This window comes from Myodes glareolus, chromosome 11 (genome assembly GCF_982192425.1).
Source record: "Myodes glareolus chromosome 11, mMyoGla1.1, whole genome shotgun sequence".
NCBI lineage: Eukaryota > Metazoa > Chordata > Mammalia > Rodentia > Cricetidae > Myodes > Myodes glareolus.
Genome location: NC_142036.1, coordinates 54,914,640 through 54,939,006, shown reverse-complemented (window position 1 = coordinate 54,939,006; position 24,367 = coordinate 54,914,640). Strand labels below are relative to the sequence as shown.

General features: G+C 39.8%; 1 protein-coding gene across 4 annotated transcripts in view; it reads left to right on the top strand.

Moving 5' to 3' along the window:
• Positions 1-24,367, top strand: part of Kiaa0586 (KIAA0586 ortholog) — a 95,034-nt gene that overhangs the window by 19,395 nt on the left and 51,272 nt on the right. For all 4 annotated transcript variants that reach the window (XM_048415470.3, XM_085697551.2, XM_048415469.3 and 1 more), the window contains 12 exons: positions 292-415; positions 2,801-2,933; positions 4,168-4,385; positions 4,992-5,064; positions 7,251-7,472; positions 8,657-8,831; positions 11,063-11,257; positions 14,975-15,162; positions 17,353-17,463; positions 18,711-18,791; positions 20,832-21,025; positions 21,995-22,113. In XM_048415470.3, coding sequence (XP_048271427.3) covers positions 292-415; positions 2,801-2,933; positions 4,168-4,385; positions 4,992-5,064; positions 7,251-7,472; positions 8,657-8,831; positions 11,063-11,257; positions 14,975-15,162; positions 17,353-17,463; positions 18,711-18,791; positions 20,832-21,025; positions 21,995-22,113 — 1,833 coding nt within the window. The remainder of the gene's footprint in view (positions 1-291; positions 416-2,800; positions 2,934-4,167; positions 4,386-4,991; positions 5,065-7,250; positions 7,473-8,656; positions 8,832-11,062; positions 11,258-14,974; positions 15,163-17,352; positions 17,464-18,710; positions 18,792-20,831; positions 21,026-21,994; positions 22,114-24,367) is intronic.

The window sequence follows — 24,367 nt, the reverse complement described above, 5'->3', positions numbered from 1 at the left end:
AACAGAGTTCCTCCTTTGATGACCAGTGCTCTGCTCATGAGCACAGAACCTCATGACCTTATCACATCAGGAAGACTTCATGTTTCAAATACCATTACTATGTAACCCTGAGAACTGAGTTTTTAACTCAGAATTTAGGGAATGCGTGCAGAAGAACTGCAGTGGGTACAGAGTGAGCTGAGCAGATAACCCTCGTAAGGTCTTAGTTTAGATTAGAGTGCTGGAAGACACCAGGTGAAATACAAAGGAGACATGAACTAATTTGGAAAATGACATTTTTTTCTGTTTTAGGAAATGTAAGATTGTTGGAAGAAATATTGAATAGTAATGATTCTTTGACAAGAAAAAGTGAATCATCAGACATAACCTCACTAACTAGGTCAAAAATGGGATGGAAATCTGAGAAAGGAGACAGGTAAAAACAAGAGATTGGAACTAGTTGAACTATAAAGAGCTTTATTCAGAGTCTGCATTTTTTTTTTAGGAATGTGTTTACATCACTGCTTTTTCAAGTATTTGATTTAGAAATAGAGGTTGTTAATTTCTAACAAACGCAGATTCAGGTGGTGTGATATGTAGCCTTCTTGTGATGGTAGAGAGGAGAAAGTGGATTGGGGGTGTAGAAGAAATGAAGGTAACTTTGAGAATAATAGCTCATAAAGAGTTCTTGTATTCTTTTCTCTGCTTGGGTATATTTGAAATTGTGCATGCAGCTTCCTTTGAGGCCTGAGGTCCAACTTAGTGACAGTAGAGGACGTGTTCAGTATGAGTCCCTGGGGTTCGCCTCCTGCCCTGCAAAATAGTTAAAAAGGTTAAGATCAAGTAAATCTAAACCGTAATCATGATATTAACTTTAACATGATAAAAACTGTAAGGAAGAACCTTGAAAATCTACAATCTGAATGATTTTATTTGGAACTATTGCATAGTTTTCTCTTGTTTAATGTCTTTTATGTGTGCCACATTGCTGTGCGCCTGTCGTGGGCCTCAGTCCTACTGCACTGCTCCTCCGGGAGTGCCTGCTGTCCTGTTGGGTACCTTAGCGTACGTCTTCATTTCTGTCGTTTCCTTTGCTACTTTTGTTACTTTCTTAGTGATTACCCTAGAGACTGTAATTGACACTAATTTAAAATTACCTCTTTCATCATCTTCATACCCATTTAATTTCTGCATAGTGAAAATTTCTTCCCTTCTACTGTGTGATCAGAAACATTTATTTTTATGAAACCTGGCAACTGTACTTCTTGGTTCCGTTTTTTTTTTTCCCCAGAAGAGGGCAGCAGATTCATTGGAGCTTAAGTTAAAGACAGGCTTGGACCACCTGATGTGAGTTCTTGGGGCCAAACCTGGATGCTCTGCAAAAGCAGCAAATACTCTTAACTGCTGAGGTAGTTCTCTCGTCCCTGTACACCTGACTTTTAAAACAGAAGAAAAGTTACAGAAATACAGATTTGTTTGTTTGTTTTTTTGAGATAGTGTCTCATTATGTAACCCTGGCTGACCTAGAACTCTATGTAGACCAGCCTGTCCTCAAACTCCTCAAACCAGGAGCACTCTTGGTGAGGATCCAGGAGCACTCTTGGTGAGGATCCAGGAGCACTCTTGGTGAGGATCCAGGAGCACTCTTGGTGAGGACTCTCAGCATACTGCCAACCACCCTTCTTTTGCAACTGTGAAGATTCTCTCTTTGCTGTGGATTTTTGACAATTTGACTATAATGTGGTTTTTATGATTCCTTTTTTTTTTAAGTCAGCTTATAGAGCAATAGGTGTCATTATGGCATTTACATACATTTATGAAAATGTCAGTATAGTTTGTTCTTAGCTGTTCCCTTCCTTAAGACTTTTCTTTCCCTAATTCCTTACCCTATGCCTCGTTTCCCTTAACTGGCTGCCTATCTTCCTCTGAATAGTCCTTCCTTGTGTTTTCATTATTCTATTACTGTTTCCTCCTTTGCCTGCACTTATGGTGTGGGAAGTCCTTCTGTTTATGTGTTGCTTTTTATTGGTTAATGAATAAAGAAACTGCTTTGGCCTGTGATAGGGCAGAGTAGAGGTAGGCAGGAAAGGCTGGGAGAAAGGAGGTGGAGTCAGGGAGCTGCCGTGGAGCTGCCAGAGGGGAAAGACGCAAGCTGCCTGCTGGAACCTTACCAGTAGTCCACAAGCCTCGTGGTAAAATGTAAAACAATAGACAATTGGTAAATGTTATTACCAATTATTGATAATAAATGTTATTATCAATTGGTAAAATGTTAACCAAAGACGTAAGAGCTAGCTAGCAATATGCTTAAGTGATTAGCCAAGTAGTGATTTAAGTAATACAGTTTCTGAGTGATGATTTCGAGTCTGGGTAGCCGGGAACGAACAAGCGGCCTCTTAGGTCTCCTACTACACACTTAAGTTTTTTTCCTTCCTCTAATGTTTCCCTTTCTATTTATACACACAACACACACACACACACACACACACACACAGACGGGGGGCGGAGGGAGAGACTCACTCTACATTAGAGAGCTACATTAGTGATTAAGAGCACTGGCTGATTTTACAGAGGACCTGAGTTCAGTTCCAAGCACCCACATGGTAGCTCATAGCTGCCTGTAGCTCCAAGCCAGGGATCAAGTACTCCCCTGACCTCCTGAGGCATCAGACACACCACGGTGCAAAGGTATACACGCAGGCAGAAAGCCCATATGTGTAAAATGCCTAGTGAGTTTATGACATCTTAGGAATTTCTTCTTATCTTTTGTAGCATTGAAACTCTACATTCACAGAGATGAATTTCTTCTTATCTTTTGTAGCATTGAAACTCTACATTCACGGAGATGTCCTTTCTCTGAAGAGCTAGGAACAGCTAAAGTAACTATGAGAAAGTACGATGATGATGTTCATGATCTTGGCCAGAGGAAGAAACAAACAAATGACGTGCTCCAGGTAAAGTGGGAATAGTGTTAAAATCTGTGGTTATAAGGTAAAAATTAGGAAGAGCCTGGGATGTAGCTTAGATAGGCAGAGTGGTTACCTGGCATGCATGTATGACATTGGGCATGTTGGCACATACTTGCAATCCCAGAACTGTGGAGGTGGATGCAGGAGAATCAGAAGTTGAAGGTCATCCTTTTGTTTGAGGCCAGCTTGTGCTACATCAGACTCTGCCTCAAAAACAAACAGGTGTGTACTGTAGTGTGTATGAATATATACCTAGTAAAACGTAGTAATAATGCAAACAAATGGAATAAAAAAGCCAGTAAAACAGAAATCAGAAGGAAGGGTGGAAATAAAGTACTAGAAACATGACAGTCAGATCTGTTCCCTTTACAAAAAAAATTCCAGAAGTCTCTACTAAGTAATTTCTCCCTAGCACTCTGGCCAGACCTGTGCCACTGACCATTTCCCACTTTCCGATATCTTTTTTTTCTTTTGTTCTTTTGAGGCCACTTTAGTATATAGCCCTTGATGACCTAGAAGTTGCTCTTAAACCAAATTGGCTTCAAACTTGGTGATCCTCCTTTCTTTGCCCTGAGCGCAGGGATCATAGCCGTGTGCCACCACACCTGTCCTTGCCTCCTGGCTAATAGAGGAGTGTAAGGAGGAGTGAAAGGGTGGACAGCCTTTGTCTATCCAGTCCACAGTGTCTAGAGCAACTTGCTCTTTATTTTGCCTTGCTTTCTTCGCCAGTGGAGCTTTCATTGATGATCAGATGACCTAGCACTGCTCTGGATGTCCTGTCTTTATTGCAGATAATATTTATAATAATTTCTTTAAGTGGAAAACAAAGCAAAGAATGCCAGGTATTCAGTAACTTTTCATTTGGACAAACCGAACCCTAGTTAGACTATATTGATTCTAGTGTACGGTTGCAACAGTGTACTAGCTAGCTCTTCTTTGCATTGCATACTTACTTTTTGTGTACTTGTATATATGTGTGTGGCAGGGGCATATATGCTAAATGTATGTGAGTGCCCAAGGAAACCAAAAGAGTGTGTCCTCCTGGAACAGACTCACAGGTGGTGGTGAGCCACCCGAAGTGAGTGCTGGGAAAAGGACTCCAGTCCTCTGGAAGAGCAGTGTACACTCATAACTGCCGCCATTTCCCAACCTTTCTTTTTTTAGAGTAAAATCAATGTAAGCTTAATGTACTAAATTTTCTGCCTATTTTTCTTTTAAGGTAAAACAGTCTCCACTTGTCTTGAGGTTTTCAGATCTTCCACAGAATTCTGCTAAGCTTCAGACAGCCAGTACCAGATCTGTTTTGAAAGATGCTGAGAAGATTTTGAAAGGAGTACAGAACAATAAGAAAGTGCTAGAAGAAAACCTGGAAGCTATTATCCGTGCAAAGGATGGAGCTGCTATGTATTCCTTTATCAGTGCTTTATCTTCCAATAGGTGAGACAGGATGTAGGCCTCACAGAGCTATTTACAAAACTGCTAGATCTGCTTACTAAACTTTCTTTTTAAAGATTCATCTATGTGTAGGAGTATTTCACCTGCATGTATGTGCATGCACCATGTATATGCCCAGTGCCCTTAGCGTTCAGAAGAGGGATCCATTGGAGCTGGACTTAGGGGTGGTGGTGAGTGCTGGGAACTGGACCCGAGTGCTCTCACCTGCTGAGCTGTCTCTCCAGCCCCACAGCCTCACTTTCTGAATTTCTTTCCCAAGCGCTCACTGAGCTACTTTGTTTTCATGTTTGGAAAAGGCCCCTAACGCCTCTGAAAATGAGGGTCCTGCTGTGGATAGACATGGAGGTGCCGTGTTTTCCTGGCTATGATTTTCCATTTCCGCTTTTGCTCTGCCTGCTATTGCTTTCTTTGAGTTCTTCATAAACATTTCCTTCTAACATTTAATGAAGGCTAATACCATCACTGATTGTTTTCGCGGGAAGAGTATTGGGCTGCAGGATAGCTTTAAAACTCGACTAGACTCATCCGATCCTGGTCCTGTCATCAGTATATTAAGACTGATTTAAGAATTTCTTTTTTCCTTTGTAGAGAGATGTCAGAGAAAATTAGGATCAGAAAGAAAGTAGATGACTGGATTAAAATCATTTCAGCAGAAATCCAGGTATGTCATGGAAAAAATGAAAGTCAAGTCAGTTCTCTGAATATAGCATAGATCCCAGGTTATTGATGTACGTCCACTTTTTTTTGTTGTTCTTTTTGCAATACTGAGACCTGAACCTAGATCCTGTCTCATGCTAGGCATGCGCAATACCATTGAGCGACATCCCTCATTCATTTATTAAAGAAAAGATTTATTTTCATTCATGTATGTATGTGTTTGTGTCCATGTGGTTATATGACAAATGTGTGCAGGGCCCACAGAGGCCAGAAGAAAGCACTGGGTGAGTGCCTTGGAGCTGGAGTAACAGGTGATCGTGAGCTGCCCAGTTTGGGTGCTAGGAACTGAACTCAGGTCCTTTCGAAGCCTATCAGCGGCTCTATCGGCAGCTCTTAACCACTGAACCATCTCTCTAGCCTCCACTTGGGACTTTCTGAGATGGTGACTAAGTTTCCCAGACTTGAACTCACAGGAGCCTGGGAAGGCCTTTAGTTTTGAGATCCTTTTGTCTTAGATTCTTCCATGAAGATAAGTCATGTACCACCAGGTCTGGCTTATGATTCTTTGGTTTGTTGTATTTGGTTTTTTTGAGCATTGATCTCACTATATAGCTCTGCTGTCCTCACGCTCACTGTGTGGACTAAGTCAGTCTCATGCTCATAAATTCACCACTTCTGCCTCCCGAGTGCTGGGTTAAAGGTGTTGTTAAAGGTCACCACCCCGATCTGGTTTATAATTCTTCATTTCACTAACATTCTTTACATTTGCTTATCAGTAAGGATAGAAGTATAGTTTCATTTAGGAAACTCTTTTTCTTTTTTTCTTTCTTTCTTTTTTTTTTTTTTGTTGGATTTTCGAGACAAGGTTTCTCTGTGGCTTTGGAGCCCGTCCTGGAACTTACTCTTGTAGATCAGGCTGGCCTTGAACTCACAGAGATCCGCCTGCCTCTGCCTCCCGAGTGCTGGGATTAAAGGCATGTGCCACCACCGCCCGTCTAGGAAACTCTTTATTCTTATAAATTTTATTTGGCTCCACTATGCTAAAATATTAGACAATAAGTGAAATATGAGAAATTTGAAAGAAAAATTGACAAAAACAGAAAATGAAATTCTACTTGCAAAAGATGTTTCAAGACAGCAGATTGACTAGCATTGATGCACTAAGGTAAACATACCAAAGTTACTAAAGCACAGAAAAGTCAGTTCTAAGGGGAATCTTTCTCACATCCATGAAGGGCACAGCATGTCTTCAGACATAAAGTCTCTAAGTTTGTGTATTTGAAGTGTAGAACTAGACAAGGTAACCATTTTATTTTGGAATGCAAGGCAATTAATTGTTTTCATCCAGTGTGCTTGCACGTTTACTCACAGTGGTAACAAGGGGAGTAAAACCTTTGTTACTTATAAACACACACACACACACACATATATATATATATATATTACAGTTACATTTATAAAAACATACATATATGTATATACAAATATATGTATGTTTATTTAGTTGTATAAACTCACCAGATAAAAAGATGAAGTGACCTCTGGCTATATTCCAATGAGCAGAATATGTTGTCACTGTTAATCCTATGTAAATGTTTATTTAAATCTTCAAATAGTTTAAATTTATATATAGTCATCTTAGTTATATTATAAATCATGTGCCTAAGTTTGTTCTTCTAAAGTATTAACGTCATGAGATTCAAGCATCTGAAGGGTAAAAACTTTGCAATGCCCTCTTCTTGTGCTTCTGCTGCCTCCTCCCCATGCCCCATAACTCGATAGCCTTATAGTTTTAGGATTGTTTTGTTTGTTTTCGTTTTATGAGACAGATCTCTCTGTGTAGCCCAGGCTGGCATCCAGCTGGGTCTCCCCAGCTGATCTCTCCTGTCTCCTGGGTGCAGGAGTTGCAGGCACGTGGTGCTGTGCACGTGGTGCTGTGCATGTGGTGCTGTGCACGTGGTGCTGCGCGCGTGCTGCTGCGCTTAATGTCGTCTTAGGTGTGTTCGTTCTTCAAGAAAGTTACTTTTTATGTGTAAGTTATTAGTCTTTATTTTTAAAGCATTTAGAATTACTAAACAATGTTTGTACAACAAATAAATTCCAGTAATTTTAGTGTGAAAGCATTACTATATGTGATTCCAGTAATTTTAGTGTGAAAGCATTACATAATTTTAATTTTCTTTGCTTTAGGATGAACTTACGAGAAAAGATTATGAGCAAAAGAGATTTGATCCAAAGAGTCAACGGAACAAGCAAGCTCTGAGTAGAGATACTAAAGCTAACATCCGAGACAAACCAGCGAGGAAATCTGCAATTCCAAGAAGACACTGTCAAAAACAAATGCAGGAGCAGTTTAGGAGTGCTCCCGGAAGGAGCTGCCCTGCCTCAGGGTCACAGAGGGAGAGGAAAGAAGTGAGCTCCTAATCTGATTTTGTGTTTAGATGCCACATTGTTCCTGGGCATTTCCTTAGAGATAGAAGTAATGGCACAGATATGAAAAAATTTAAACTATGAAGAGCTGTACAAACCTAAAGCAGATTTGTACCATTGCCTACATAAGACTTCGGACCTGTAATGTGGAAAACCACATAAAACCTGTGCTTTCTTCTATTTGTTTGTTTTTAAAAATAATTTATTTTTATTTTATGAGCATTCATCAATGTTTTGCCTGCATGTATGTCTGTGTGAGGGTCTCAGATCCTCTGGAATTGAAGTTACAGACAGCTGAGAACTGCTGTGTGGGTGCTGGGAATTGAACTGGGTCCTCTGGAAGAGCTTCCAGTGTTCTTAGCTGTGGAGCCATCTCTTCAGCCCCATTGGTTTTTGCTTTTTGTTTCCTAAGAGTTAGGATCTTCTATGTTGCCCAGACTGGGAAGACAGGCACACAGCGCCATGCCCAGCTGTGGAGCTCATACCGAGAATCACAGTACATAGCAGGTATTTCTAGAGATTATTCAGCTGTCTGTTACTAGTCAGATCCATGTCACGGAAAGGCATGTTCCATCTTCTTGTGTGTGCTCTATTTTAAACTTAAAAAATTACTTATAATGCCTAATGAGTGCAAGACATGGTACCAGTTGCTTGGAGAGATTTTCTCTTCTGCTCTAACTGGGCATTAATGTTTTTATGCTAAGCATGGATTATTAAACAGAGAAATGTAATTAAATGCTTGGCTGTAATGCTTAATAAATGCTGGGTTTCTGTGGAATTTTGAGATTTCTTTATGTATTTTATGTTATATGGGTGTTTTGCCTGCATGCATGTCTACATACCAGAAGAGGACTTCAGATCCCATAGGACTACAGTCAGAGATGGTTGTAAGTTACCGGGAGTTAAACCCGGGTCCTCTGGAAGAGCAACCCTGCTCTCTGTCTCTCCAGTCCATTTCTGTGGCATTTTGATTATGGTTGAAAGTGGAGCTGGGAGTGTATAAAGTCATTTAAAAGCAGTTTAGTTTATTTAAACATAATAGCTATGTAAAATGTGTTTAACCATTAGGACCTGAAAATATGCACAGTAATGTAAAACCTTTTGTGTTTGCTAGGTGGAAGACATTGCTATTTTTATAGTAATGCTAATATTTTTTGCATTCATAGGGACTTGTGAAGTCAACCACGGATTTACAAGATGAGGATTATATGTTACAAATATATGGGAAGCCGGTTTATCAGGGCCATCGCAGCACGCTTAAAAAAGGACCATATCTCAGATTCAGTTCTCCATCTCCGAAGGCCAAACCCCAGAGACCGAGAGTAATAGAGCTAGTAAAAGGTGAGGATGCTCATCTGTTGTGTTTTCCTGCATTGTTTATAGAATAAGCTTAATACGTAACAGTGCTTTTTATTTGTTAGCTATGTGCACAGCTCAAGGTCCATGGTCCCGGGGAAGTGGGGGAGAAGCAGCAGAGCTCCAGTATGCGGCAGCACCTGCTGCCTGCTGCTTCCTAGTGAAGCATGTGTGTGGGCACTTTGGTGGTTTTGTTATCGAAAACTCTTAGCCAACAAAGATGATTGATTTCTTACTGACTTTTAATTAAATAAGAACATTTTCATTTATTAATATGTGTTTTGACTCATGTCAGCCATTTCATTTGCATATTTGAATGTGACTTAGTTAAATATTGACTCTGTTAATTTTGGTTACATTTCAAAGTGTCTCTAATTATGTCTTAGACATTAGTAAGCTTTACCAACAGGGTAGTTAGTGAAGGTTAGCCCACTTCTAGAGCTGGAGCTGTGGCCGTTGCTCAGCTTCCTTCCCTTTGGAAATGCTGGTGATCCGCTTATCTATGAATCCTACAGATACGATTTTTAAAGGCATGCAGCTTATTATATTTACCCTAATATTTCCCTCAAATATTGGAAATTTATTGTTAAAATTGTATTTGGAGTTTTAAAAGCCTTTCTGAAACAATAGCTTAAGGTTTTAGAGCACTTCATATCCTCAGATAGCTTTTTTTTTTTTAAAAGAGGAAATAGGTGGAAATCTTTATTTTTATTTTATGTGAATTGGTATTTTGCCTGCACATATGTCTGTGCCAATCCTCTGGAACTGAGATTACAGACAGTTGTAAACTGACATGTGGGTTCTGGGAATTGAACCAAAGTCATTTAGAAAAGCAACCAAGGTCCTCTGGAAGAGCAGCTAGTGCTCTTAACTACTGAGCCATCTCTCCAGCCCCTCAAATAGCTTTTTTCAAGTGACAGCCTGTGGACATAGTGTACGTCCTTGGCCTTGTTACTTGCTGTTTTTCCTCTTTGAAAGGAAAAAGAAATTCAAATTCTCTAAAGAGACAGATGATAAAAACTTTAAGTTTTTTTCTGTTTATGTTTATGTGATTTTGTTGCTGTTTGTTTATTGAGACTGAGTCTCTGTGCAGCCCCGGCTGTCCTAAAACTCACTATGTAGACTACTCGACTTTGAACTTACAGAGATCCGCCAACCTATGATGCCCAAGTGCTGGGGTTTAAGGTGTGTTCCCCCAGATCTGACTTTTTTTTTAATAATTATTTTTATTTATGTTTGTGTTTGGTGTGCCCAGAAGCCAGAAGAGGGCGCCAGATCCCCTGGAACTGGAACTACAGGTGATTGGTCAGTGAGCCACCCAATGTGTATGCTGGGAACTGAACTCAGGTTCTCTGGAAGAGCAACAATCACTCTCAACACTGAACCATCTCTCCATCCCTCATTTGTTTATTTATTTATCTTTTTTTCTTTCGAGAGACAGGGTTTCTTGGTGTAGCCCTGGCTGCCCTGGAACTCACTCTGTATACCAGGCTGCCTCTGCCTTCTATGTGCTGGGAGTAAAGGTGTGCACCGCCACCACTGGATCTTTTTTTTTTAAAGATAGGGCTCTTGATATTATAGCCCTGGCTCTCCTCAAACTTCTGGCAGGCTTCCTGCCTCAACCTCCTGGTGCTGTGCCACTATGTCTGACAAACAAGATTTTGATAATTTAGAATGATATCTTATAAATCTACATAATAGAATTAGAAAAATATACAATAACATTAACTTCAATAAGCTTTAAATAAATATAGCCTTAGGTTAACTATACATAGTTTCAAAGGATAAAAGCTGGTTATTCAGAATTATGTAATGAGTGAAGGTGTAATTGCGAAGGAAAATTAATGAGTTTGAAGATAAGTTCTTCAGAATCTTTATTCAACTTTTTAAAAATTATTGTATTTAAGTAGCTCTATTCAAGTGTATCATGTTTTTGTTTGAAGTAAATTTTTATTTGAATATAGCCATGCTTATTTATAATCCATAGCTGCTTGTTACATCACCAAAGTTGGATGATTGCAGTTGAGATAAGTCATTCCTGCCTGGCCATTTAATAAGTTTGCCAGCTTCTGGTCTATGTATTATTTCTACTGGAGACCCTAGAAACTTATTAAATTGAATGAAATCTGGCTGAAAAAAAAGAGTTGTATTTCTCGGTGACTAGTTAGTAGATACTTGTCATATTTTTAAATGTCTGTTATTGATGGTCGTTGTAGGCACTAAAGTCAAGTCAGCAAGAACACAGACTGACTTTTATGCAACAAAACCTATGAAAATGGATTCTAAACTGCAACATCCCATCACTACACTACCTCATGGTGAGCAGCAATATCTGTTCAGCCCTAGCAGAGAAATGCCTACTGTTTCAGGGACCCTGGAAGGTCATCTAATCCCAATGGCAATTCTTTTAGGTAAGAAATGACAAATATGTGGCAGCGGAGAATGGGAAGGGACTCGTTGCAGGGCCACCTCCTTTCTTATGTCTAAGGAGAGCCTCAGAATGTAGCTTATGCAGCGACAGTGATCTCTTCATCAATGAGTTCTCACCATAATCTCGCTCCTAGGAAATATCTCTTGGTGTGTTGCTGGTGTAGATAGCACGACTAACATGTCATTGACCTGCATAATAATTCAAGAAATCCAGTTTGTTTTAATATTGTAAGTGTTAGGAGAGGAGAGATGCCTTAAAGCATTTTTATATACTTTTGGGCCAGGTTATGATAAGTAAAAGCTAGGTGGTCATATATTCTAGGTGAATAGCTGGTTATTCCTTATATGAGGACTTTATGAGTCATCTTGTTAAAAACTGGACAGATCTGCTGGTGTGACATCACATACCTTTCTTTACTCAGGAACAAAAGACATGGAAACTGCATGTCTCTGGGTGCTGGGAACAGAACCCCCAGGTACTCTGTAAGCTGCAAGTGCTCTTAACCACAGAGCCATCTCTTCAACCCTAGATACGTTTAAAAAAAGAGGTTTATTGCTACGGACCGGCTCAGGGGAGCCACTCAGACCGTGGGGGAACAGGACGAAGGGACAGAAGATTTCAGGATACGGCGGAGGAATGACAGACAGTCATACTCAATGTGATTGAGAAAATGGTGCTGCAATTTTACTTTTTCAGTGCGAGGCTTTTATATTTTTACAAACAAAGAACTTGGCAAAGGCATACATCATCAGATCATAAAAAAAGCATAAAACAGTTTACAAAAAGAATCTTTGAAAATGCTTTGACTTGGGCACAAGGACTTTCACCCAGTCTGTACCAGGCGGCTGGCTGGGCTAAGTGACCTTGTGCTCAGAATATCTTGGGGTGTGAGAGGAGAAGGCCACTATCTTCCTGGGAAAACTTTCTGCTAGGAAATTTTAAAGACATGATTTCAAACTTGTCTGAAACTGGTCTCATACCATAAATCTCAACTTTCTTCCCTCCCCGACTCTCAGGGTCAGATGCTGTAATTAGCCTAGGTTTATTCTGGCCATAATGAAGGCTGCATAGGCCTCCTGCACGTATTTCTCAGGCAAACATCTAGTGTTGCTGCAGCTGTTTTCCTACAGAAGGCTTCTAAGGTTTCTCCTGATAAGAGCAACTCCTTTTGCTCCACATCATTAAGGAATTATTTCAACGATGACTTCCCTATTTCCAGAACTGGCTATTTCCTTAAAGGCTTTAATGAATAGGGGGGGCAGAACTCAAAAATGTCCTCAGCAGTCTTGTTTGTATCCGCAACTGCCTGGAATAGTCTGATCTGTTAGCAATATGCAAGGATTACAAGGAACACACAGACAAGGGAAAAGACAGACATATGGCCAAGGACAGTCAGGTCGAGTCAGTACAAATGGCGACTCAGGTGGCATTACACCACAACTGATTGCCAAGGGACCGCCTGGAACACAGCTCCAAGAAGCACAGATCCCAATCCTCAGGCAACACTTGCCCGTCCAGTCAGCATTGCTGCTACACTGGCGAGACAGCCGTGGCTGTAGCAATTTATATTTTTATTTGTGTGTTTTTGTGTGTGCCTATATGAGTTTATGTGCACCATGTGTGTGCAGATACCAGTGAAGGCCTGAGGGTGCTCAGTCACCTGGAACTAGGAGTTTAGTGTTTCAGGTTTTAAATGAAGTCTTTGATCCATTTTGAAATTTATTTTTCTATAAGGTGAAAAATATGAATTTGATTTCATTCTTCTGCAGATAGAAACCCTTCTTTGCCAGCGCCTTTGTTGAACTGGCTTTTTTCCAGTGTACAGTTTTGCCTCCTTTGTTAAAAATTAAGTGAGCATAGTGATTTTATTTCTGGTTTCTCTCTGTTCCATTGGTCTGCCCGTCAATTTTTATGCCAGGACCAGGCTATCTGTGTCACTTTGGCTCTGTAGTATAATTTAAGATTGGGTATTGTGATATCTACACAGTGTTCTTACTTTATAGGATTGCTTTGTTGGTTCGTGGTCTTTTGTAGTTACAAATAAGTTCTTATATTGTCTTTTCTAAACTTGTGAAATATGGCATTAGAATTTGGTTAGATATTGCATTAAATCTGAAAATGAATTTTGGTAGTATTACCATTTTCACAATATTAATTCTGCCAATCCAGGAGTATGGAATGTCTTTCTACCATCTGTATCTTCTGTAATTTCCTTTTAATATCTGAAAGCGTTTGTTGTAGAGGTCTTTTACTTCTTTGGTTAGATAAACATAAACACAAAGTTTTGGAGTTATTTTGAGTGAAATATTTTTCCTGATTTCTTCTCTGAGAGTAGACTGTGTAACATGAGGGCCAGCTTGTTGGGGTTTCTGTCCCGCCCGACATCCCATAGCCGGCAAGTCCCAGAGAAAATCAATCATACAGAGATCTCTGTAAGTTATAAAGCTGATTGGCCCATTAGGTCAGGCTACTTATTAGCTCTTATAACTTATGTTACCCCATTATCCTTATCTACATTAGCCACATGGCTCAGTACCTTTCTCAGCTGGGCAAGTTACATGCTGCCTCTTCGGTGGTCTGCACAGGAATGTAGAGAGCTTCCTGCTTCTCAGAATACTCCCAGTCTCTTTGCTCCACCCCTACTTCCTGTCTGGCTTTCCCGCCTATACTGCCTGCCTGGCCAATCAGTGCTTTATTAAAATATGATTGACAGAATACAGATAATTCTCCCGCACCAAGACTCTAATTATAAATGAAGGCTACATTTTATTTTTTGAGACAGGGTCTCACACTAGTCCATGCTTTGAATTCATTATATAGTCTAGGCTGGCCTCAAACTTTTAGCAGTCCTCCTGCCTTAGACATCTAGGTGCTGGGATTGTGGGCATGTGCTGTGCATAGTCTTGGGGTCTTGGACCTGACTGGGTCAGCAAGAAAATAAAGGCAAGATAAACACACAGATAGCATACAGAAAAACTGGGGACCAGTGAACTGGGCTCTCTGGTGAAGAAACCTTTACACCCGGGAAGCTCACTGTTCATTTCATACAGTTGAAATGAGAGCCTGGGATTATTGAATACAGCTGAACAGGATGCTGACAGAGAAACAAGGAGACAGGGTTAGTTAATCTTGATTGATTGGCTCAGTCTCTAGAGGAGGAACACCCAGGGGTCATGAGAGGAGAGGGTTATGGTGGACATTTTCTCCACACACTGTCTATATTTGCTTGGATGAGGAGGGCAGTCTTGCCATACCGTGAGCCTAGCCGTGGCAATGTGTTGCCATTTTTTCCACGGTGCTGAGGCTTTGAGGTCCTTGAAATGACTGTGCCCGTGTCAGTAGCACATTCACTCAGGGCTTCCTCGGGGCTGCTATGCCTGGCTCCTTCAGCTTTACTCTGAAGTGTAAAAAACAAGCAGGTTTTCTGGTGTGAAAGCTGACACTATGTAGATGCTAACCTTTATTTTAAGAATTAAGGTAGTGTATGACGTGGGAATTACATACAATGGCTAGTAGTTCAGCGTTGCTGGCAGCTGCTAGCAGGCAGGTGTGGTGAGCACGTGTAGACTGTGGTGATGGAGAGGTGCTTAGAAGACAGCCTTTCCTTTTGTGTGCAAGAGCAGTCACGAAGATCCAGGCATTTTGATTTTTCCTTTTTTCTAGAAATAGTTCTCATTCTCTACCCTAAATTTCACAGGACAAACCCAAAGTAATAGTGATTCTGCACCACCTGCTGGAGTAATGATAAACAAGCCACATCCTGTAACTGTGACTACTTCCATTCCTCCCTCATCTCGAAAACTAGAAGCCGGAGTCAAGAAACCTAACGTAGCAGTTGTGGAAATGAAATCAGAGAAGAAGGATCCCCCTCAACTCTCTGTCCAGGTATGCCAGGGTGTGCGAGCAGACCCTGTTACAGCCATAGTAACCACGTCAGCCATTAGTACATAGACTGATTACATAATTTTCTGAAGACTTTGCTTTCATTGAGGTTCCTTTATTGCTGTCAGTGTGATGCCTCTGTCCTTGTTCTGCAGCTCCTCTTCTCAGTCAGTGATTCGCAGCAGAGCGACAGGACAGTATTCTAAAGGGATGGTTGATAGTGTTCTGCAATTATCTTCTAAGAAGAATTACTATGCTGGGCATGGTGGTACATACCTGTTGTCCAAGCCAAGGGGGCAACCATAGGAGCACTGCCGCAGGTTCAAGGCCAGCCTAATCTACTTAGCAAGTTTCTAGCTAGCTATTCAGCTAGGTCTGTGCAGAGAGTTCATGCCTCAGTAATAAACAAGTAAATAAATAACGAAATAAACCAAAACATACGGTAAACAATTGAGTTCATGAATAGTATGATTAATATAATCAGTACTTCAAATTTTATCCAATCATAAGACATGAATGAAAGTACAAAGAACTCATTTTTATACACCAAAAACATTCAGGTTAACTCTTCTTCCCAATTTAATGTGAAATTTTAGTGAAATGCTAATTTTTAAAAAATGCCATGAGATTTTGTTTTCTTGAACTTTAGGATAATTTCAATATCTGAAAGAATAAAGGGTTTAGAAAAATAAAAAGTTTGTTGGCTTATTTGGGGCAAAATTTGAAAGATAGAGGCTGAAAGATCAGGAGTTCAAGGTTATCCTCAGCTACAGAGCAAGTTCAAAGCCAAGCAGCAGGGTTACTAGACCAGTGTAGTAGGATTTCAGAATTAACTTTATTATTTAAAAAGAATATAGAACATGATAGAGACTTGTTATGTTCAAGAGAGTAGAATTTATATAAGTGAAAAAATGTTTATTATATTCAGCTTAATGACATAAGAAAAAAGTAGTTTTAAACTCCAATTCTTTTGTTCGTTTTTTGTTTTTGTTTTTCAAGACAGGATTTCTTTGTATAACTGCCCTAATTGTGTTGGAATTCATTTTGTAGACCAGGCTGGCCTTGAACTCACAGAGATCCTTCTGCCTTTGTCTCCCAAGTGCTGGGATTAAGGACATGTACCACCACCATCCAACATAGACTCCAAATTCTTACTGTATACCAAATGACCTCCAATTTGGCACTCTAAATTATAAAATACAAAGTCATAAAAATTTGAAGACAATTTCATTGGGCTTTAATTAAAACTGAAACAAATTCTGGGCATTGGATTTGGATAAAGCAAATACTTTAGATATAATAGGGAAGAGAGCTTTGAATTTAAAGTCTAAAAGTTACATATGTCAAAGAAATTAAACTGACAAGGAAAGCAGTGTGTAGTGACAGCACATGAAAGGAAGGTTCTGATGAAGACTTTGTTTTTAAATACAAAGACTTCTGTAAGTTATCAGAAAACATAGACCTAAATCCATTGGGAGTCCAATCCATGAATGAGAGTCTACAAGAGGGTCAAGTATAGTTTAATAACAAGGAAATTAGATGTAAGTCTTGCTTGTAGCTAAGATAATGATAATTAAAATAATGATAATAGTCCCATTTAATTATTGCTATTGCAAAACTGCTCATTTTAGTTGAGTGTTGGATAAAACTTAAAGAGATCTGTTTTAGTGGGGTAAACAAGGATTGGATAGTACTTTGCCAATAATTACAAAGCTTATTGAGCATTCTTGCTCTGTGGTCCAAAAAGTTCATCCCAATCTATCTAACATGAAGCAATAATTCGAAGTTTGGGGAGAAAGCACTGCATGTATGAAGATACTGGGGTTTATTTTGTTGTTGTGACCTGTGTTTAACAATGGTAAAAACTGGAGATAAGGATGATGATCCTTAAAATAGTGTGCAGTTATTTGCAGAGAAGCAGGATAAGTATTTATGACCTAATAACAACGAAAACAGTAGGACTGAGAACACTTAATCTTGCTTAAATGGGTAATAAACAGAAAGGGTGTAGGTTGTCAAAGTGAAATTACCTTGGGAGAATTTTGTGTTTTTCTCTTTGTTTTGTATAATATGCTTTCATAATTCAAACAGTTAGCCACAATAACAATTTAGAGGGCGTGTTTCGCTCTCCTTTTTTGACAGTTACTTAAGTCCTAGAGGCAAATAGAAAGCTGATGTCCTGTTCTGTTGTAGATACTGCCTAGTGTGGACATCGATAGCATTTCATACAGCAGTGTTGACAGGCTTTCCCCTCCGCCAAGTCCCAAAGAAGCCTCTCTTCCGCCATTGCACACCTGGATTCAGGTAGGTGGTCAAGTTCTTTCTGTTGTAACTGTTACTCCATCAGGAGTTGTTTCTCTCCTTCCGCTGTGTGGGTCACAGGAATCAAGCACTGGTTGTCCAGTTTGGTGACATGCACAGGTAAAGACCTGCTGAGCCATCTTGCTAGTCCCATTTTCTTTACTTTAACACCAGTGTAATCTGTTTCTGTCGTTTCTGGGTCTGTGAATGTGGACACCTGCATAGCTGCACTTGTAATCACTTTCCTCAGCCTGTCGATAGGTGCTTTCAAGTTTCCATGGAGTGCGCGGGGTGGGGCTCAGTGGGTAGCAGTGCTTGTGGCTAAGCTCGAGGACCAGTGTTGTATAATGGAGCGGCGGGCTGCTTCCTGCTGCCCGCCTGGCCAGCTTTCCCCGAAATAATCACATAGAAACTGTATTCATTTAAACACTGCCGGGCCCATTATCTGTAGCATCTTATTGGCTAACTCTCTCATATTGATTCAACCCATTTCTAATAATCTGTATCTCACCACGAGGTGGTGGCTTACCGGGAAATATTCAGCATGTCTGACCTGGTGGCTAGATGCATGGCGACTGCCTCATTGCCTTCTTCCTCCCAGCATTCTGTTCTGTCTACTCCACCTATCTAAGCTGCTGTCCTATCAAAAGCCAAGGCAGTTTCTTTATTAACCAATGACAGTAACACATAGAGAGTTAACCCTCCTCCATCAGACCAGAGTTTGATCCCCAAGACCCAAATGATAGAAGGAGAAAACTGATTCCTGTATTTTTCCTTTGACACGATGGTTTTGGTGTCATCGTGGGCACACACAAAATAAACAAATGTAATTTTTAAAATTTGTATTTATTGATGCAGTTTAAATGTCAAACTGGCATTTTTGTTTATTTTGTCTTTTGAGACAGGGTCTACACTGTAGCCCAGACTATCTTAGAACTCATCAACTAGCCCAACTTGGAACTCACAGTAACCTTTCTACCATGGCCTTCTGATAATTTTTCTAAAAATATTTTTATTGAAAATAATTTTCTATAGTTCTTGAAATGATGAGATAATGGGTTGAAGACTAACCTGGGTTTTATTTACTAATTAAATCAGCTCTGAATAGCATATTAAAATTATGCTATTTATTAATATTAATAAGCATATTAATAAGGCTGTATGAAGATTATGGTATATGTGAAAATCTGATAAATTATATGGACGTATTTTAAGATTGAAAGTAATAAAGCTTTCTAATATTTCCTTAGACTCCAGAATCTATGAAGGTGGATGAAGACGAGGCAAAGCTTCCAGGAACTAACTTTGATGAAGTAATTGATGTTATTCAGGTAAGCAAAGCTTAGAGACACAGAAGTCCTTTTTCCTACAAATACTTTCCCGGGTAGTTGGGTGCCTTCTGGCTGTCATAACTGTGTTACATGGCTTTAAGAAACATGTTTTTACTTTGATTTAAATAGACTTTAACTTTTTAATATGATTATTTAAATTTTTTAAAAAATTATGAGGTGTTTTTCTGTAGTATAATTTTGTCTTCATAAACTTAATGATAGCCCACTGTTTCCCACCTGGAACATTACCTGCTGCCTTCATTTCTCTGGCTTTCTCCATTGTATTACATTTAACTCTTGATTTTTGGAGGCAATGCTAGGTTTATTTTGAGAAAAAAACTTATAGTCCAAAACCCAAGGATGGATGTCAAAGTTATGAAATTGATGGCAATAGTAAAATAGGAGAGAAAGAGGAAAAAGTAAAATAGGTGAAAAAGGAGACATAAGATTAAGATTATTTTAGTATTATTAATAAGTCATTTAGTATTATATTAAGTCATCTAGCATTAGCAATAAGGCATTCACATTTCCTTGACTTTGAAACCAAGATTAATTTGTTCATGAAAACTGAGGGGCTGGAGAAATGGCTCCAGGGGTGAGCATTTGTTGCCCTTGCCGAGCCCCTGCGTTCAGTTCTCAGTGACCAGCGTGGCGACTCACAGCTGCCTGTAACTCAGCTGCGGAGGATCCAGCTCCTGACCTCTGCTGCCTCCTGCACACACGCGCGTCACTCAGGCACATACACACAAAATAAGTACATAGTTCAAAATGAAATCTTATTTTAGATTATGCATGGATGTGTGTTGTATTTTTGTACCCAAGGTGTTTTCCCATGTGAATGCTACACAAGTGTTTTGAAGCTAGGAGCCTTATTTGTCTTTATATTCCTAACGTCTAGCATGCTATTGTCTGGCTGGCTTGTTTGTCAATGTGCAAGTGGAAGAAGCCGTTGTAGACTTAACAGTAGATTTGGGTTAAGTGACAAGGGTCTCTTACTCTAGTTCTTTCTCTCACTACCTGAGGGCTTTATTCCTCAGTAGAATATTGATGAACTGTGATATATAAAGAGAATGGGCATTTCTGAGATGCTTATCTAATTATAGAGAAAATTATATGTGTGATTTGGGTCAGAATGATGTGTGAAAGAGAAAGTGGATGGGGTAGACAGTTTAGGTGACAAGGTTGACCAGGAGTTGATAGTTGCTGAAGCTGGTGATCAGAGACATGTAATTCATATCATCTATGTATAATGTGTAATAACTAGGCATTATTTTATAAATTTTTAAAGATTTGGCATTTTTCAGAAGGAAAAATTAAAAATTTCACAGAAATGACTTTGGGATGTGATATGGTAATGAAAGTAATGTATAAGATTAACTGTATATTTAAATGTAATTTCAGGTTCTGATAGAATGAAGAAATATTTGGGATTATCAGGTTTTTTGTGATAATCAAGTTCATAAATTTCTATATATTTCATAGTGTTTAATACTAGAATCCCCAAGTTTTCTAGCTACTGAGTATATATGGAATGAATATTGAATTTTATTTTATTTTATTTTATTTTCGAGACAGGGTTTCAATGTAGTTTTAGAGCCTGTCCTGGAACTAGCTCTTGTAGACCAGGCTGGCCTCGAACTCACAGAGATCCACCTGCCTCTGCCTCCCGAGTGCTGGGATTAAAGGTGTGCACCACCACTGCCTGGCCTGAATTTTATTTTTTATGCTGTGTGTATGGTGATGTGGAATCAAACCCAGAGCTTTATACATGGTAGACTGTTCCACCCCTGATCTACACCCAGAGCCTGAACAGTTTAAAATAGACCAACCATGTAAATGCATTTTCTCCAGTGTTGTGTGTGATTGATATCTGTGCTGTGTGGTGTGTGTGCATATTTAACGTCTGATCACTTAGGTGGAAGGTCATTGGCTGGCTTGTGAATGTTGGTTAATTCATATAGCTGAGTTCTTTGCCTGTGCTTGGCACTCATGTTGAGCAGAGGTATGAATATAATACTTGGGTTTTTATGATGTTACCAGGAAGAGGAACTGCGTGATGAAATTCCTGAGTGCTCTGCCCCGGTGCTGGAGTTTAACAGAAGCATTAAGGTCGTTCCTACAGAATACAGTGGTCCTTCGTTTCCTCCAGTGGTTTCCACTTTTCATCCCACTACTGATATTTTGGATAAAGTAATTGAGAGGAAAGAAACATTGGAAAATAGTTTAATTCAGTGGTAAGTTTCTAATCCTATTGGCATTCATAGAATCAGAATAGCAGATATAAATGGATGTGGCTTAGAGGAGTACTCAGTAAGAGTGAAAGATAGGGTACTGCTGTGTAAATAAAGCAAGAGACACAGTATAAACCTAGCATATTACACCTTAATATAAGTTTGCACCAAACAAGTGTTTGAAATATATATCAGGTTATTAAGTGTACTTATCTCTGAATCTAGTATGATGAGTGAGCCTTATCAAGTTTTTTTAAAAAAATTCATTTTCTGAATTTTCCACAGTGAAGTCAATCATTTCTATAACAGTAATCTTTACTGTGCATGTTAACTGCCCTAAGCAGTTAATTGGAAGGAATCTCCTAGTTTTCCCTTTTCCTTCCCTCTTCTACCAGTGTCCATGGAAATAACATTTTTCTTTCTTTTTCAAGGAAAAGAACCCTCCTGGAGAAGGTTCTACCCTGCCTTGCAATCTGTTTGTGTTTCATTGAGAAGAGAACAGGACTTTTTCTAGCATTTTTAAAATAAAATCACTTCATTCTAATTAACTCACAAATAGAAACATTACGTGGCTGGTTTAAGGATACTGTGTAAGCGCTTGCCTGGTCCCCAACTCTGCTCAGTGAACTTCACGGAGCTTTGATCTGGTGTGACTGTATGTGTGTTCTCTGAGTGAGACACACACTTTCAAGTGCACAGTAAACTGACTGATCATTGACCCAAATCTTAGAGTTAACTTGGGGCTTGCAGGTAGCTTTCTGTCAGGCTAGTATGAAAAGCTCTAAGTCTGTTTCATAGGGCTCAGGGCTTCCCACGCTTGGGAAGGAGACCAGTTCTTTTCCTTCCAGGTGTAACTGTCAGATGGCTGCTTTCCCATGACCGTGCTGTGAGCACAGCTTATTCTTAAGGGGGACAATAGCTAACATTTTATACTTTTAACCAATTTAGGTATATTTAACTTTATACTTCTAGGGTAGAACAAGAAATAATGTCAAGAATTATCTCTGGGCTCTTTCCGCTGCAGCAGCACGTCAGACTCGATGCCAGTGTTTCAGTGAGTGAGGCAAGCGAGCCGTCAACTTCTGACATCGGTACGTGAAATGGACCTGTTGTCATTGTTGGTATTAAAAGATAAAGCCTTTATTTATTTTTTTGTGGATTTCTGTATCCTGGTGGTCACTGTCTTACTTTCTGCTTCTCTGTGGATGACATTAGTATGTCTTTCCCCTCTTATTACATATTGCAGCTTTCGGGTTGCTAAACCATTCTCCAGATATAACTGTATGTAAGTTATAAAATACATTATGTAAATATATTGATTATATATTGTTGTGGAGAAACAGTAGAATACTGTGTGAGCGCATGAGTGCATGTCCAGACCAGAGATAGATTTTGGAATTCAGTGCTCTCCTGCACAGTGAGTTCTAGGAGTAACTCAGCTTCGGGGGCAGTTCCTTTCTTTCAGGCCCCTACTTTTATTTTTCTCATCGCTGCAGTCAAGTCCCTAACGGAGGGAAACTCAGAGAGGCAGTGTTTGTTGTGGCTGGTGATTTGAGAGGGCAGAAGTTCCTTGTGGTGGCAAAGACATGCAGTGGGCGCATGATGTGGCTGGCCACGTCACACCCTCAGGAAGCGTAGGAGACGTGAGTACGTCGTACTCAGTCCTTCCTCTTTTGAATGCTGTCCAGAGCCCTAGTCCATGGGATGGTGCTGCCCATTGAGTGAGGGTTTTTCTCCCACTCAGGCCTCTCTGGAAATGTCCTCACAGACATGTCTAGAGGTGTGTCTCTTAGGTGATTCCAAAATCCACCAAGTTGACAAGATTAATCATCAAAACCCATTTATAATAGGTATCAGAGTTTATTATGGTCTTACATACCGTCCTCACTCACTAGACTATAAACCATTCAGTATTAAAGGTGCTGGCTTCTTCAGTGCCTCGTCCTTTACTGGTAACCCCATGAGGCCTAAGCGTTCACTGAATGGCTCATTGAGCCTTTCTTTAAGCTCATGCCATTCCTCTGCCTCTCCCTCTGCATCTCTTTGACTCTTCTGATTCTTCTTTTTCACTTTCCTTCTACCCCACAATTTGTCTTTTTTATTCCTCGCTGGAGGGGGGCCCACTCAACTCTCTGTCCTTTCTTTCTCTTTAGAACACAGACAGGCAAACAAACAAACCAGAATTGCGGGGGGAGGGAATAAAAAGAAAAGAAAAAGACAAAACACAAGAAACACACACACCAAAACAAAATCCATAAAAACACAAAGTCAGAAAACATGATGCACAAATAAAAGATCAATAAGACCAAAAAAGCTCAAACCAAGCAGCATAACACAGGAAGTCTGTAGAAGTGCCACTGAGTTCTTTTTATGTTGGTCCTCTACTGCTGGGATTGGAGCCTCCCCTAAAGTGTGGTTTATGTACCCAACAAGACTCCACTAGAGGAAACTAATTTTTCTTTTGCACACTTGTAGATAGCTTCTTGATTAGGGCTGAGAGTTTGTGCTGACTTTCCCTTCTCATTCGGGATCTGGTCTGGCTTGAATCTGTGCAGGCCCTATGCATGCTATTATGGTTTTTGTGAGTTTATGTGTTCCCTGAGAGTTTGATGAATGTGTCCCACTTAGGACTGAGTATTCCAGTCTCTCGCTCTCTGCACATTGTCCAGTATGGGTCTCTGTGTTAGCAGGCTCAGCTCTAAAGCCTTTGCTAGGCATGCTATAACCCACGTCATTGCAGAGGTTAGGTATAGTAAAGGGGTAGGGAGGAGGAAGGAGGTAGAATGTACCGTGTGGAGAGGGACAACTAACACTGCGTGCATTTGAGGAGTCAGATGGAAACACATTACTTTAGAAGCCTCTTTAAAAAATACACACACACTCACACACACACACACACACACACACGCACAAAATAAAGACATCAGTCTTTTGTAAATTGTAATTTAGTTGCCTTAGAAGTGGCCAGTTCTACAAATGCAGTTTGACGAGTTTTAAAGTAGCTATGCGTTTCTGTGCATACCTTGAGCTGCTTTGCAGACAGTTCCCAGACTCTGCCCATGCGCAGTGGCCCCAACGACTGTGATTTACCTTTCTGTCACTGGATTTTAATCTCTTGAAGACTTTCATACATGAGTGTTACATATTTTTGTTGTTGTTGTTGGCTGACTTTTATTTAGCATGGCATTTTTTATATTAACTTTTAAAATGTGTAGTGTTTCTCTGCCTTAATTTTTATGCACCAGGTGTTCCTTTTAAAAACATTTTTTATTCCTGTTTTTCCAGTCTTGGACTAGCCTATTCCTCCTTTCCAGCCTGTCCTTTAACTCCCCAGACCCTGTTAGA